Source organism: Drosophila simulans, chromosome 3R, assembly GCF_016746395.2.
Source record: "Drosophila simulans strain w501 chromosome 3R, Prin_Dsim_3.1, whole genome shotgun sequence".
NCBI classification, from domain to species: Eukaryota; Metazoa; Arthropoda; class Insecta; order Diptera; family Drosophilidae; genus Drosophila; species Drosophila simulans.
In genome coordinates, this window is record NC_052523.2 from 21,125,566 (window position 1) to 21,140,386 (window position 14,821).

Sequence of the window (14,821 nt, forward strand, 5' to 3'; positions counted from 1 at the left end):
TGGCCTCGGCCGCCATCTTAGCCCGCTTGCTTCGCCTGGAAGCGAGTTGGCCGGAGAGAGCCGCTTTCCAGCCGGAGCGGAGCGGATCAAGCCAAACCAATTGGAATGGCCTCTGCGGGCAAGCAACAGTTTCAGTTCAGTTGGAACAGAGCGCTCAGTTGGTGAGGACGTGTTCGCGGTCTACAGAACAATATATTAATAAAGTATCTAAAATATCTAGAATGTATTAAAGTTTTTTGAAATCGTATACAAATTAAATGCACAATATTTTTAGGATTTTTTCTAATCGTTTATTGCGTAAAATTTTAGTATTCAGTTTTAATGAAATACCAATTTATAACCAAGTGTCTATATATCCCAATCTCACCTATACACTCTTGATATTCTCTCTTCCCTCCCTGGAACTGGAAATCAGCTCCTAACAAATCACTCTTGAGTGACGAACAGAGTGTTTTTGGAACGAAGAGCACGAGAAGTATAAACAAACAAAAGCGGCTCTCCCAGCGGTGGCTATGAAAATGATCGGCAGCGACTACGTACTGGAAGCCCACAACATTTTCCACACCACCGAGGTACGTTCTCTTCAGACTCGTGAAAACCCCCTGCTATTAAACCTTTATTCTTTTTCTTTTTGGCCTAAACAACAGGTGGATGGTGGTGGCTGTTTCAATGGAGCCGGCAATTCGGCCCTGGTACTCAAAGGCGTCAATCTGACCGTGCACAGCGGCGAGGTTATGGCCATTCTGGGCTCGAAGGGTATATTTTCATTTACATTTTTTTTTTAAATAAAATATTAATAATTGTACCAATTTTAGGTAGTGGCAAGAGAGCTCTTTTAGATGTTATTTCTAGACGTGCCGATGGAGCAACTCGTGGTCAGGTGCTACTCAATGGATCTCCGCTTTCCAAGGCATTGTTCCAACAGAGATGTGGCTATGTCACCCAATCCTGCACCTTTGTTCCTGGTCTTACGGTGGCCCAAACACTACACTATACCCCCACTATAGTGAGTAGAATTATACATATTTCTAAAGGATAATGAATATGAGTAGAATTAAAGTGATAAGTGACTGTGTTAATACCCAATCTCTTCTTAGTTAAGTGGCTATCTGAAGAGTTCTAAAGTGCGGCAAGTGCTGGCCGATTTGGCCCTTTCCCAAGTGGCGCACAAGAGAGTGGAGTATCTTAACATCAGTGAGGCGCGTCGTTTGGCCATTGGAATACAGTTGGTCAGAGATCCTGGTAAGATTATGGATATATCACAAGGATTCCTTAAATAATATAAATGTTCTTCTAGTCATGCTATTGCTGGATGAGCCGACCCATGGCCTGGATCCCTTGAGTGCCTATCTGCTGATATCCATTTTGTCCAACACGGCCAAGAAGACGGGCTGCGGAATTCTTTTGTCGCTGGAGAAGCCTCGCTCCGATGTGTTCCCATTCCTGGATAGAGCACTATTCCTCTGCCTAGGCGGAGTGGTCTACTCAGGAGGCACTCGTGCCATGCTGGAGTACTTCCATGGCATCGGATTCCCTTGTCCTCAGCTCGAGAATCCTTTGATGTACTATCTCTGCCTGTCCACTGTGGATCGTCGTAGTCGCGATCGATTCCTGGAGTCTAGCCAGCAGATCGAGGCGCTGGTGGAACGTTTCTCCCGGGAAACACCGATCTCGGATGCCCCTCTAAACAACATGGGATCTGGCAAAGTGCCCCTGGCATATGGAAAGCCTGGAGAGCTTAAAGTTTGGGTTATGTTGTATCTGTAAGTTAAGCTTTAACTTCATTTTTCCCAATATTACATTGATTTCTATTTAAGGAAACTACTGGCATCAACCTTCTCCTGTGGACTCGTTGGTATGAAGACACTATTTCTGCGCCTTTTGCTACTTCCTTTGGCTTTAAGCATCCTATGGGCATTTTACACAGATGTCGGGGTAAGACAATCAATTATGACACATTTTACGCATAATTAATCCTAATTTTTTAGGACGATTCCCATGGATTCTTCACCAAAAACGGCATGATCCTCAATATTTTGGGGTTGTCGTACGGTTGTGGAATTTTGACTACCATATCTCTATGTAAGTTTCGATTTTCATTTCAAGTTAAAGCTGTCTAAGCATCTTTTACCATAGTTCCCATTTGGCGCAAAAAGTTCTCGCAGGATACTCCAGAGGGTCTCTATTCGGGCACCACTCTACTGATTGCCTACAACTCCGTGTCCATACCATTCTCCGCCGTATCTGCCGTCATAGCCAGTTGTGTTGTGTATCCGTAAGTTCCACTACTCTGGTTATCGGACTCGAAAGTATATGACTATTTCTTCCAGTCTGTTGTTGGATGTGAAGTACAACAATGGTACTGTCTTCGCCTACTTGCTAGTGGCCCTGTGGTCCAGTTTTGTGCTGGCTGAACAGCTCACGATCGCGTTTCTTTTGGTGGTCAAGGTTCCCTTCAACGCAGCCATTGCGGTGACCTATGTCCTTGTCGAAAGTATTGCACTGGCTAGTGGAACTGTGCGGTGAGTAAAGCTGTCTTCATTCTATAGTTGGAGTTACTTGACGTGTTTGTACCATTAGCTCCTTCAAGGGACTTCAACCTTGGCTGCAGGACACCACGAAGGGCACTCACACACGCTACGCATCCTCATTGCTGCACAGCATCGCCTTCCAGTCGAGGAAACTCAACTGCACTCCCACCGCCTCTGTGATCTGCCCCAAAGCAGCGGATTTCATGCACGAGCGACTTGGACTGCCGGATCCCGATGTAAGTGGGATAATGATATGGTAGCTCATCGGATCATTATATCGTTTATCGCACAGGAAACCATCGATGTGGCCGCTTCCTGCGCTTTTGCTGTAGGCTTGGCCGCCTTTAATATGCTGGTTTACCTATTCCCAATGCCTAGATGTGTTCGCCAGAAATTTAAGGACTAAGGATTCAAATATCATGTTTGCAAGTTTTCACTAGATTTAACTTTAATCTAATAAAATATTCTCATTGTATCTATTTAAAAGTACAAACATTTGTTTTTGCATCGAATTTTACTTTAGGGTATCAAAAAATATCAAACCATTTTGTTTACGAATTACATATCATTTTATTTACAAGAAAACTTAAGGCTAATACAATTTCGTAGTGAATTCATTGAATATTGGACAACAAGTACAAAATAGTTCAATGGAATTTCTGAAAACATTCCCCAGCCGGTCCTCGATACGTTTTTCGCTGCCAATTCGCTTCAATTTAACAATTGTCTAACGACTAACAATATATTCCTTTTATTTAAATAACTAGATACACGCATGGAAATTCATTAGAACGCATCTGAAACGGATTGAATGAATGCACGCGAGTGTTAATGGGTATCAAGCGGTTCGTAAGTAAGATATGTACGCAAATGGAGTGTGAAATTCTGATGAGCATGCTATTCTTGGGAGGATTTCTCTTTAAAATACTGTGGCACCTATTTATGTGGGGGTTATGTGTGGTCTGGAAATGGGCTATCGGGTGTGGTTATGCAAGTAGTTAGTGCGAGTCCTGGGCAGAAATGCCGCTCAGTCCGTGTCGTAGTAGGCGTAATCGTAGCTGGTGTCCTCGTCTGCATGCGGTGGCCTCTTGCCAGCTGGACGGTCCTTCTTCTCCAGCTGCTGCTGCTCCTTTTTGCTCTTAACCGACTTCTTGGTCTCCACGGGTGGTGCACTTGTAGTAAAGGTGGTAGTGGTGGTTCTGACAGTGGTTGGAGGGCGTCGAGTGGTGGTCGTGGTGGTGCTAGTTGTGGTACTGGTGGTGCTAGTGCTGCTGCTACTGCTGGCCTGCGGACTAGATGCCAGCTGCGGACTGTACTGCGAGTTGTACTGCTGCGAGGTCTTCTCCGCCTTGTAGATGTCCGCCCTCAGTTTGTTGATGCTGGCCGCTCCAAAATTCAGTGACTGAGCGGTCTTGAAGAGCTCATCCTCGTCGCTGAGGTCTGATTCCCGCTCACGTTCCCGTTCCCGCTCACGCTCCTTTTGGTAGACGGATTGCTGTTGGCTCTTAAGATGATGATGTGCCTGCTGGAAGCCATGTGGCTGTCTGCTGGAAACCACTGGAGCACTTGTGGTCGAGGTAGTCGAGCTGGTGGATCGATTGCGCAGGAACCGGATGCGATTGCGAGGGAAGTCGTTTTCGTACAGCTCCGGATGGTACTGTCCATCGTCCTCATCCACATTGGCATGCGGATTGGCGGTAGTGGGTGGAGCTGAGGTCACCGAATGGGCTGCCTTTTTGGTGGCCGCCTGGGTGGGCCGATGGGTTAGCTGGGTCTGGTAGCTCTGCTCGTACGGTTTCTTATACGTGGTGGGTCGGAAGGTTGTTGGTGTGTAGGCCTCTTTGGCCCTGGTTGTGGAACTGGTGGTGGGATAGTACAGCTCTTGGTCAACATAACGCTCGGTGGTAGCCTTGTAGGTGATGCTTCCCCGGCTGGTGAAGGAACGCGGCTTGGAACTTGGTGCGGAGAAGGGAGCTGGTTCCTGTCCACCCACTCGGGTCACCTGTGGCTTGTGTCGCTGGTAATGTGGTTCCAATTGGTTGGGCTTATTCTGGGCCAGCTGGAAGGGCTGTGGCTGCTGCAGCTTGGTGCTCTTCGATAGATCCACAAACTCGTTTTGGTTGATGAAGTTGGACTCCTGGGGACCCAATTTCTGTTTCCGCACAGCCGCCGATGTGGGCTTGCTACGCTTCTCAAAGTCCTGCACTCCCTTGCCCGTCACCTTGGTGGAACTGGCGGGTGGCGAGGTGGTCTTGAAACGATAGGCACCGTTGTTGGGGTTATATGTGGTTGGCTGAATCCTTTCCTGGGTGGAAAAGTCATTGGAACCGAAGCTGAAGCGACTGGTGATGCTGCTGCTGGGCCGCGGAGTGGTGACCGCGCTGTAAGATGGACTCTTGGTATGCGGAGAGCTGTCCAGGAAGTCCGTGTTGAAGGTGGCATGCAGGGTGATCTTCTTCAGGGACTTGGTAGTGCTGGGAGCAGCGGTGCTGGATGGGATCGGACTACTTGAACCGGAAGTGGGTCGTTGACCTCGCGTGGGCGTGACCCGGGTCGTCTTGCGCTGATAATCCGAAAAGTCGTTGGGCTTGGGGCGGCTGGGTTCCTCGTCGTATTCCCGACCCCCGTGGCGGTTGGAGAAGAAGTGCGAGCTGTGGGAACCCTTGAAGATATCGTCTAAGTCTTCTGTGGATGGGATCGTGATTAATTTTTGGGCACTGCATCCCAAGACCCTATTGTTTCTTACGCTTCGAGTCGTCATTGTTGCTGTAATTGTTGTTGTAATTGTTGTTGTAATAGCTGCGTTCCGTCGTGGTTGTGGTCGATGTAGTGGATGTGGTGGTGCTGCCCAAAGTGGTCGGCGTGTAATAGGTGGAAATGGGTCGCTTGGTGGATTGCGTGATCTCCAGTTTCGGACTGGAGCTGGAACTAGAGCTGCCACCTGTCTGGGCATAATTGTGGCGATGTCGTGGTTTTTGGTCCGCTCCACGATTGTTGTTAATATTGTTATTATTGTGGTTCTCCTTAGAGCGACGTACATCGCCTGCAATTAAATATATCTCTTTATAAAATAACCTCGAGTCACGGCTGTCATTTCGGTCGAAGTAACTAAATAATATACTATCCGATTCCTTATTCTAATAAATTCCTATTTAACTTAAGTTTGTTTGGTGTAAATCTAGCGCTTACCAGTTTCGGCGCGTTGAAGGTGGAAGGTTGCCTCCTCTTCGTTGGCGGATTTGCTCTCATCTCCGTTGCGATAGAGATCGTTGAGGTGGCCGTTATCGTAGAAGGAGGTTGCCTTGTCGCAGTCCACATCTAACCAATTGGCGCAAATTTGCAGCTCCTGGTCGAAGGCCGTTGTGTTGGGACAGAGGAATCGGTAGTCCTGCACCTGTTGGACAAACGGATTAGCTCTTCGATGAAGGAGCTGCGCAAAATACAGCGAAAGCATCAAAAGCACCAAAAACAGCACCATTAGATTGGCAGAGCAACATGCAAAATTCAATGTTAAAAGTGAATTCGATTAAGCCAAAAAACAAAGCATTAAGGCCAAGAACTAGGCAGCAGCTGCAGCTTGTTAACTTTAAACCAAATCCGTCCAAACTGGGCCAACACACGCAAACATTGCAATTGAAAAAAATAATCATTGATATAAAAATAAGAAATATTTCAACAACACTAAAGATACTAATAAATCATAAAAAACTTTACGTTTTCCAATTTCAGAGACGTTGACATAGCCACGATTAAGTACTAACAAATTAATTGAAAAGTTTCTAGTATTGATCGGCAGTGTAGATGCACGTATCCAATCAGTGGCTTCCTTGTGAGGCGACTTGAATGCCACAGTAACTAGAAGCGATCGGTGGCCTGCCGCAAACTTTGGCATTTCCACTTGGCACTTGGCATTTGGCTTGGCCGCAGGGAAGCGTCGCAGGCAGCGAGAAGTGAACGTTCTCGATCTGGTTCTCGATGGATCTACGGTGCCAGTTCTGTGAACAGTAGGCTAATTGACAGGCTGGCATCTATTCTATCTTAAAAAAAAAATAGTAAAAACATACACATCACAGCCGCGCGCAGAACTCGTTTAGCTTATTCGGTTTGATTGTTCCTTTTCCTTTTATGTTATGCAGCCCGGAGAAAAAGTGCCTTCTTCCCGGCGAGATGAGGGTCTATCTGTTCCGCAAACTCTTGACATCTCCCACTGACTTGCAGCTGGAAGTGAGGGCGGAGGCAATCAGCGAAGTGCTTGATCAGGTCCTCGGTGGACGCATCAGCACAGTCTTCAGCTGTGGCAGGATACCAATTAACCATGCAGCCGATCCGTCAGATGTGGTCATCCGCATCTTGGATGAGCTCTTCACCCGCATCTACGAGTTGGAGACGAATATGGAAGTGCACGTTTCGGTGCGTTACGTCCAACTGAAAGGGGAGACGAACGACCTGGTGGTGAACCTCAAGGGTTGCAATCGCCGGTCGACCCGAGATCACTTTGTGGCCACGTCCCACGGGGTACACACCTATATCGCGAGGGTCATGGACAAGGTGGCTGAGGGCGGCGATTGCCCGCACCTGATCTTCACCGTCCATGTAAAGCAGACGAATGGCGATCAGTTGCGGAAATTTTGCGGTAGACTGCAGCTGGTCCACCTGCAGCAAGTGACGGAGGATTCGCCGTCACTCAAATCGGACACGCCCCTGGACACGCTTATCAATTTGTTCCAGGTACTGGCCAACAGCCCAAAGACTCACATACGGTATTACAACATTCGGCTGACAAGGCTACTCAATCAACTAATGGGCAACGGAAGCAGGACGGTGATAATCAACTACACAGATCCACCGGAGGGAAAGGACGATCTGGTGGCACCGGCACCCACTCCCTCGTTCAACTCCAATACCAGTTTTCCCGCCGAAGTGTGGAGAAGAATGTTAAGGAAGGAGCGGGCTAAATATCGATGTCTGAGGAACAAGGCTTTAGGATTAGTAGTGGACAAGGAAGAGCTAGAGCGATTTTTGCAGAGCCTTGAGGCGGGCGATAGCTCGGAGGAGAACATTTTGGATGGAGATTTTGATCAGAAACTTGAACAGAAAATGCTGGAAATTCGCTCAGAGGCAGAAATGTCCATTGAAAAGCTAAAGGACGTTCAGATGGATATAGATTATTTGACGGAGAGAAACTGCCACTTGGAGCAACAACTTGACCAAAAGAACAGTCAACTAAATATGCAGAGCAATCTCATGCGAAAGTTCCAGGACAAAATCGCCGAGTACACGGACAAGTTCCAGGAAATGTGGGAACGGCAAAGCTTGGATATCCAGTATAATGAGCAAAGGCAGCTTCGCCAGCTGACCAAATTGTTCGATTCCCAATCCCAGACAACTCAGCGATGGTGGCACAGGAAAACATCGCGTCTTCCGCAGAAGGATGCAGATGAACTCCATTCGCAGACGAGTCCGGTGGAAGACCCTAGTGTATAGTACTTTGCACTCGGCTCCCAGCGAAGCCCCCGCTTAAAGGTCAGCCAGTCAACCGTTTTCTTCTTCAGGTTTTTCCAGCACCAAAGCCATCCGGCTATCCGGACCAGTCACGAACCATTTGGAGCCATCTCACACATTCCCCAGTGCAGCGCATCTGACTGTGCCACTTTGCCATTTAGCTGGCGCGACGGAACCAATGGCTGTCGGCAAGTTCGTTGCCTAAGTCTTTCGTTTTGCCCGCCAGTTTTACGCTGTGATAGGTTGCATAAAAAAAATTAGCACTATCAAATTTGCCTAGAACATCAAAAATTCTATATCCTGTAATGCTTGACCCATGTCAAACTGCGATTCTCTTTATGAAATCATTAAATTATAGGTTAATGTAAGGTAGTCACTTAAGGGATAATTTTTGATCAATAAACAATATATTAATATTTGTAAAGTATTTCCATTTTGATTCTATAGAAAAGATTATTGTCAAAAAAGGTAGTATTTAGTCCCACATATTAAATATACGATTTCTATGCCAATGTCATTTGCTACATGAGCCACTGCTGCCTTGATCTCAACCAGAAGCACTTGCACCTGGGCACAACATCACTCACCCCCACTCCGGGCAGCTTGACGCAGACGTGGAACATCTGGCACTGGGTCTCCGGATCGGCGTAGTAGCCGCCCAGGATCTTGTCGTGGCAGGTGAACTGCGTCTTGGGCATGTTCTGTAGGCTGTATGTGGGCCAGGGTCTTCCGAAGGCCAGGTCGTCGTCCTCGTCGAGCAACTGGGCCTGCGCAAATCCGTATCCACTGCAAAGTGTCGTTGCTGCAAGAGTGGAAACAATACAAAGAAGTCAGAAATCGTGATCTGGTTAGGTCTGGTCTTCAAATGGCACCTCAAGTGGTGCCAGAATCGAGTCGAATGGGTATTTAGTGGGAACTGATGCTGGTGCCGATCGAGACGATGGTGCTGGTGATGGTGCCTGGTGCCCTGATGGTCAAGTGACCTTCGGGCCGCATCACTTTCGCTTACAACTGCGAGACGAGCTCGTGATTTATGTGTGCCGGAGCACTTGCTGCGGTCCAAGGCTGTGGAGCCACTAACTCGGTTCTGTGAGTGCTTGGGACCGCTTTTTATTTACTTTTTCGGAGCATCGATTGGTATTTGCGATGGCGAGCGACATCATTAACATTTTGGCCAGCCGAACGATATGCGATCGCTGTGGTCACAAACGGATCCATTGGATCTACTGGGCACATAGGGGTCGCTCAATTAAAATGCCAAGTCAATCAAATTTACGGATTACGCTTGTCGGACATGTGTACATGGGACATTAAAAGCAAAACAGACCCAGGAGTCTGCCTAATTACCCTGAGATTGAACAATGTATCATTGTTGTCTATGGCTTTTTATATACATTTAGACATATCTTTTTTTGCATATATCTTTTTTATTCTTTGAAGCTTCTGTTCTGCAGACAGCGGAAGATAGTTTCGCTGCAATTAAGGCAAGTGTAATTGCCATGGCAAGCTGCAGAACAAAGCTCCTCTTCTACGGCTGCAAATTGCAGTCGCAGGTTGCATAATCCCCCAGTGCGCCCCCATTTATCATGCCAAAAACAAAAAAAAAAAATTGTTAAAGGAAACCCAAAATGCAAAACAAAGAGAAAACAAGCCATCCAGCACAGTTCGAAGAAAGAAAGACGCTGTGGCCGAAACTCGACTCTGATTCGCATTTAATTCAAGTGAATTTCAAACCCAACTTTCCACCCCAGCAGAGCAGCCTATTGTTTGGCAGTGAACTATGACTGGGCAGATGGCATGGGGCACTGGCAAAGGCATCCCAGGCAGCTCTTTTGTTGCCCCCATCTACTGCAGATTGTTCGATTCCGATTTCAATTGCTTGGTTGGTGAGCTGAACCTACAAATTGGTCAAAACTTTGGGCCGGCCTAAGCTCTCACGCAGTTCAAATCCCCTCAAGCCACTGTGCTGGGCGTTGTCCCACTCAAGCTCTCACTGGAAATATAATCTACAGTATGGTAATTATGTTTACTGATGACCCACTCTTAGCCGTAATTGCCATTTCTCAGCCTTGTCTTCATTTTTGCCTGCTGCGGGGGCTGCCAAGCAAATTACGCTTGATTTCAACTGTGATCGATATGAAACCCATTGAATCCCATTAATTTCTTTCGCGATGGACCTTGAAGCGGCGCACTGTATCTGTATTTCAAATGTTCAAAAACAAAACCTAATGAGCATGCGATTTTTTATTTTTACCGATATGCCATCTTTCATGTTCAGACACAATGTGTGATTATATAGCAAGTATAGCAAAATGATCGTCCGCAAATGGGATCACAAAAAGCATAACTTAGTTTTTAGTTAAAAAAACGATTGGAAAGTTTGTACTTAATCGAAATCGAATTTCTATGTTTTTCTGAAAGTAAATGCTCATTTTAGGGTTAAGCTAATACTTTTAAAAATTGTCAACCATATAGGAGTTAAAAATTATATTCAGAGGGAAAACATGAAGTCGAAAATTTTGACACAATTTTAATGTAGTAAAATAAATCCTAACCCATCTTTGAACATGTTCTTTTTGAAATATAAGAATATTTTTTAAGGTATTAAAGATTAAAAATAGGCGCCGTAATTTTGTATTGGTGTAATAAAATAAATTTTAATTTCGGTTGTAAATTGTAAAGTTCTAGTTATAAAGCCCAACATTTTAGAAATCCCAACTGCTTAAAATAATATCCTTTTTGAGATTCAAATTTTTACTCACCCAAGAGGACGGCAATCATTGCATTTCTAATGCTCAGCATGTTGTATTAGTTTTAATAATCCAAAATCAGGATGATATCCAATAAGTAATCCAGAGCAATTAAGCTGATAGTAAATGTCGATTTTCACATGGATCGCACTGCAAAACAAGAGGGCACAACACCAGAAATCTTATGAGTATTGAAAGGGATTTGATTGCAAAACTCCCCACTGCACAAGATTTTCGCTTCTTTGTTACTTTGGTTTTTTGTATTTTTGCTTCTTTTTTTTCACTAACTCAACGCGAAAATCATCGCCATAAAAAGTTGTCCGTCATGTAGGAAATGAGCGGACAGCAGGGCAAAATTCTTCAAACTTCGATCTTGTATGTAAATGCGTACGAAATGTGTTTCGCAAGGTGCGAAAACTACGGAAAGCCCATTTAGAAGGTGCAGCGAGACGTTGAAGACGTCTGCCTCCGCCGCACTTGGCTGGGCAAACAGCGGAAAACACAGAGTCACAGCAGAACCACCAGTCAGCAACCACCAACCACATCCACTGAGGAGCAACCACCAACCGACCGGAGGAGACAGGCGAACCAGGCGAGTTCAGCGGGCAGAGCGGGCTCGCGATGCGCGATCTGTGACTTTATCGTCCACGTTGTCGAAGCGAAATGATTTCTGAAAGCGAAAGGAAAACCACTTGGAGCCCATCGCGGCGCTGCTTCCAAGGCAGCAGCCGCACTGGTGCACAGTGGGGCAAAAATGTGTGAACATAGATAATCCCATCTCGATGATTTAACTGAAATACAACCATTTAAACATAGTTGTAAACTTCAAAAGTCTTAAATGTTAATATGAACATTGGTATCCCTGAAAGCAGACGTATTTTAAAAAAAGTATTTAAGAGTAAAATAAAAGCTTTACTTTTAATAGAATTTTAATATCAACTTGGTTCAGATATCTTAAAATGTAAATACAGATAGTTGAAAAGTTATGTCTCTTATTTAAAGTATATTTTGTGATCCAATTGTATATACTAACTACTGTGCGACGTCGACGCAAGCAGCGCATTGGCGTTCCAGCTTCGTCTCGCATCTTCGTGGTCGTCTGCTGTTCGGTTTAGTGCTTGTTTTTCCATCGCTTCTTGGTTCTGCTGCTTGTTTGGTTGCGGCTCGCTGTCGTATGCTTAACGCAAATTACGCATACGCAGCGTGTGACCATATGACACTTACTGGGTTGCATTGTACGCGATACACCGCCTGGCAGGAGTCGCTGGCGCTCATCACTTACGTCAGCTGGCCGCAGGGCCCGCTCATGATTATGGGCAAGCACTCCCCCGCCCGACCAACGACCCCACATCAATTACACCCGCTGTACACTGAGGAAAAATATGAAAACATTTAACAAATAATTTTAATGTAAAGTACAACTAAATAACAAACTTCTTAGTAGCCCACATATGCCTTTTCTGTGGTTTCTGAATTCGACATATCCTTACAAATATTCTAGGTTATTAATATCCAGTACTGAAAAACGTACTTCAAATTTATTTTCTTCTCGAACTATTTGATGTTCTTGATTTTTGCAGTGCACGTGGTGCACCAAGCTCGTTGGTTGCATCTTCCGCTGGGTATTATGTCATAGCCGTGGCGGGGCTTTGTCATTTGCTGCCCCATCTGCCGTTGCTGCCGCGGCTGCCATGTCGGGGCAAAAGTCGCGGTGCCACCGCCAATCCGGTTATGTGTATATGGGTGAGTGTGGCATCGAGCTCCATGGATGGGGGATTTCGGGTGACGGTTAGGCTGACGGCATTTGCTGCAGTGTGGGAATTTACACGCCTGCTACTTTTGGCCAGATCTTTGGCGGATCTTGGGCGTTGCTGCTTAGATTTTCCATATTTGCTGCCCAGGAAAGATGTCTGGCAAACAACCTCAAGCTGTCATGTCACCTGGAACTGAACTGAAGTGAGCCGAACTGCACTGAACTGGCAGCTTGGCATTTCAAAGTTGAGGTTGCCTGCCGGAAAAAGGCCAGGCAGCCAAAGTCATGCAGATCAGCAGCTGGCGAAAAAATGTCAACTGGAGGATGACTTTCAACCCGGTGTGGTATGGAGTGGAGCCGAGCGGAGCCATCTGCCAAAAAAGCTGTGGGAAGTGGCCGCCATCTTTCTAATTTGCTGCCGATTGCGATTGTGCAAGAGCCGTAATGCTGTTTGTAATAAATGTTTGTTCGCCTTGCGATCCAACTCCTGTGTGTGCCAATGACTCACGCGATCCCTCTGCGTGGGAAAGGCCAGCAATAAGGAAGTGCCAGATGCCCAAGTCCCAATTGTTATTGGAAGATGAGGTCCGACACGATCCATCGCTGGGCATTACACAGCATCTAAGCGCATTGGATTCTAATTAGCGGGCGCTTTCAATTAAATACCCATCTATTCGAAGCTCAAATGGCCTCGGACTCAACGCCTGACATTGATGAATGTGCTTGCCGACAAAGACACGAATTCGGTGTTCCACCTGGCAGCTACAAGCTACAGTACACGCCAGAATCCATTGGCGGGGTAAATTATTTAATTTTTACTCATTATGTAAGCCCGATGTGCAGTAAAAGTGCCGAAAGCATTTGCACAACGTGTGGGAGCCGGTGGAAAATGCATTCACCAACAGCAGCAGAAGCTGCAGCAGCAGCTAAAATTCAATTAAGCTGAAGATGCGCCTGAACAGACTCTCGACTCTCGATCCCATCCCATCCATCCCACCAGCAACGCGCCAAAAAATGCCAAAAAAAAAACAAGCAATAGCTAGTGAAAACTTCACAGAAAGAAAAATCTATACTATTTTAAAATCAATCTTATAAATTAAGGAATGAAACTATAAGAACACAATGTTAAGATTTTAGTTTTAGAACATGCTACAAATTATTTTGAACTTGATTCAATTGGACTCACCTTTATTTGCTATAATTTTTTCCTGCGTGCACTAACGAGTGTCGAGGATTGCGATTGGGACTCGAGCGGGAATTGGAAACCCAGGTCGTTGAGTAATTGTGCAGCAATGAGCATGGGCTGCCAGCAGATTTTCCCGTTGATAAAGTGCAGCTCTCGGAAAACCTTTGGCAGCGTACCGCTCATAATAAGAAATTGCATAGGTACATATAAATGTATTTACACACATATAATTTCGCATTGGCTGCCTGAGATTGGGATGGGGATTCCGACTCATATTCGGATTCGGGGATTGCACGTGGCAGCGACAGCCGCAAATGGAGACGGAGACGCAGCTGTGCAATTTACAGTTTTATGGATGCGACGGCGCTTGCGAAATCAAAGCTCAGCGGCGCTCGCTGGGATTGGATTGGAATGGGTCAGTCAGGCAGTCGGATAGTGGTCAGTGGTCAGTGAGCGGACTGCCTGGCTAATTTGACGCATTGCCGTGATGCGGCACATTTGAAAATAAGCAAGAGAAACGCAAAAAGTCTCCATAAAAACGAATGACTTAGGCAACGAACTTGTTTTTAATCTGATGTAAGAGATCTTTTCTAACTAGAACTAATGCTAATAGGCCTAACATTAAAATGAGTTATTTATGTGTTGAGTTATATAGATATCTGACAAGTCACATAATTTAATGATTTTTTCCGGCTCAAATGTATTAAGACATGCGTGAACAGGTTTAATTCGAATTTGAAGTCATTGGTTGACCATATTTTAAAAACATTCTCAGTACAAAATTTAGTAGGTCTTAAGCCTTAACCAAATAATATAAACGTGTTAAGGCGCTGCATCATTCTAAATTGAATGCAAGAATTGCTATATATTAATTAATAGCTATAACTTTAATGTAGTGTTGATAACTTAAATATAACTTAAGAATTTAGTTGGAGATCTGCAGATGTTAGACATATAGGCAAACAGGTTTAATACCTGCGCCTATTGACAGTCAATAGATTCAAGCATTCTAAATTGCATTTACTGGCACTCGTAAACCGACTAAGCTGCCATAAGCAAACCCAAAACACGGGGATCGCGCATTCGAAATTTGCATAAA

At 45.5% G+C, this 14,821-nt stretch overlaps 3 protein-coding genes across 7 annotated transcripts; 2 read left to right on the forward strand and 1 right to left on the reverse strand.

Moving 5' to 3' along the window:
- Positions 1-68: 68 nt before the first annotated feature.
- Positions 69-3,017, forward strand: LOC6729493 (ATP-binding cassette sub-family G member 5). 2 transcript variants are annotated; one of them, XM_016177478.3, is made up of 12 exons: positions 69-161; positions 416-572; positions 648-756; positions 816-1,006; positions 1,098-1,242; positions 1,298-1,763; positions 1,818-1,935; positions 1,989-2,082; positions 2,137-2,275; positions 2,331-2,522; positions 2,581-2,767; positions 2,824-3,017. In XM_016177478.3, the coding sequence occupies exons 2-12, from the start codon at positions 513-515 to the stop codon at positions 2,935-2,937; spliced, it is 1,815 nt and encodes a 604-aa protein (XP_016036164.1). In that variant the 5' UTR covers positions 69-161; positions 416-512; the 3' UTR covers positions 2,938-3,017. The 2 variants fall into 2 exon arrangements, with proteins under 2 accessions (XP_016036164.1, XP_016036165.1); XM_016177479.3 differs by having other exon boundaries at positions 121-203.
- A 64-nt stretch (positions 3,018-3,081) lies between these two features.
- On the reverse strand, positions 3,082-11,461 carry LOC6729494 (putative mediator of RNA polymerase II transcription subunit 26). 2 transcript variants are annotated; one of them, XM_016174753.2, is made up of 6 exons: positions 11,355-11,461; positions 10,796-10,933; positions 8,621-8,835; positions 5,721-5,925; positions 5,278-5,574; positions 3,082-5,216 (listed from the first exon to the last, which is right to left on the reverse strand). In XM_016174753.2, the coding sequence occupies exons 2-6, from the start codon at positions 10,833-10,835 to the stop codon at positions 3,559-3,561; spliced, it is 2,415 nt and encodes an 804-aa protein (XP_016036167.1). In that variant the 5' UTR covers positions 10,836-10,933; positions 11,355-11,461; the 3' UTR covers positions 3,082-3,558. The 2 variants fall into 2 exon arrangements, with proteins under 2 accessions (XP_016036167.1, XP_016036168.1); XM_016174754.2 differs by having other exon boundaries at positions 5,721-5,961.
- On the forward strand, positions 6,542-8,457 carry LOC6729495 (kinesin heavy chain). Of its 3 annotated transcripts, none has more exons than XM_016177481.2 (2): positions 6,542-8,014; positions 8,084-8,457. In XM_016177481.2, coding segments are annotated over exons 1-2 (1,359 nt in total). In that variant the 5' UTR covers positions 6,542-6,656; the 3' UTR covers positions 8,085-8,457. The 3 variants fall into 3 exon arrangements, with proteins under 3 accessions (XP_016036169.1, XP_044779221.1, XP_002104805.2); XM_044923286.1 differs by having other exon boundaries at positions 6,542-8,009; XM_002104769.3 differs by having other exon boundaries at positions 6,542-8,457.
- Positions 11,462-14,821: the final 3,360 nt, after the last annotated feature.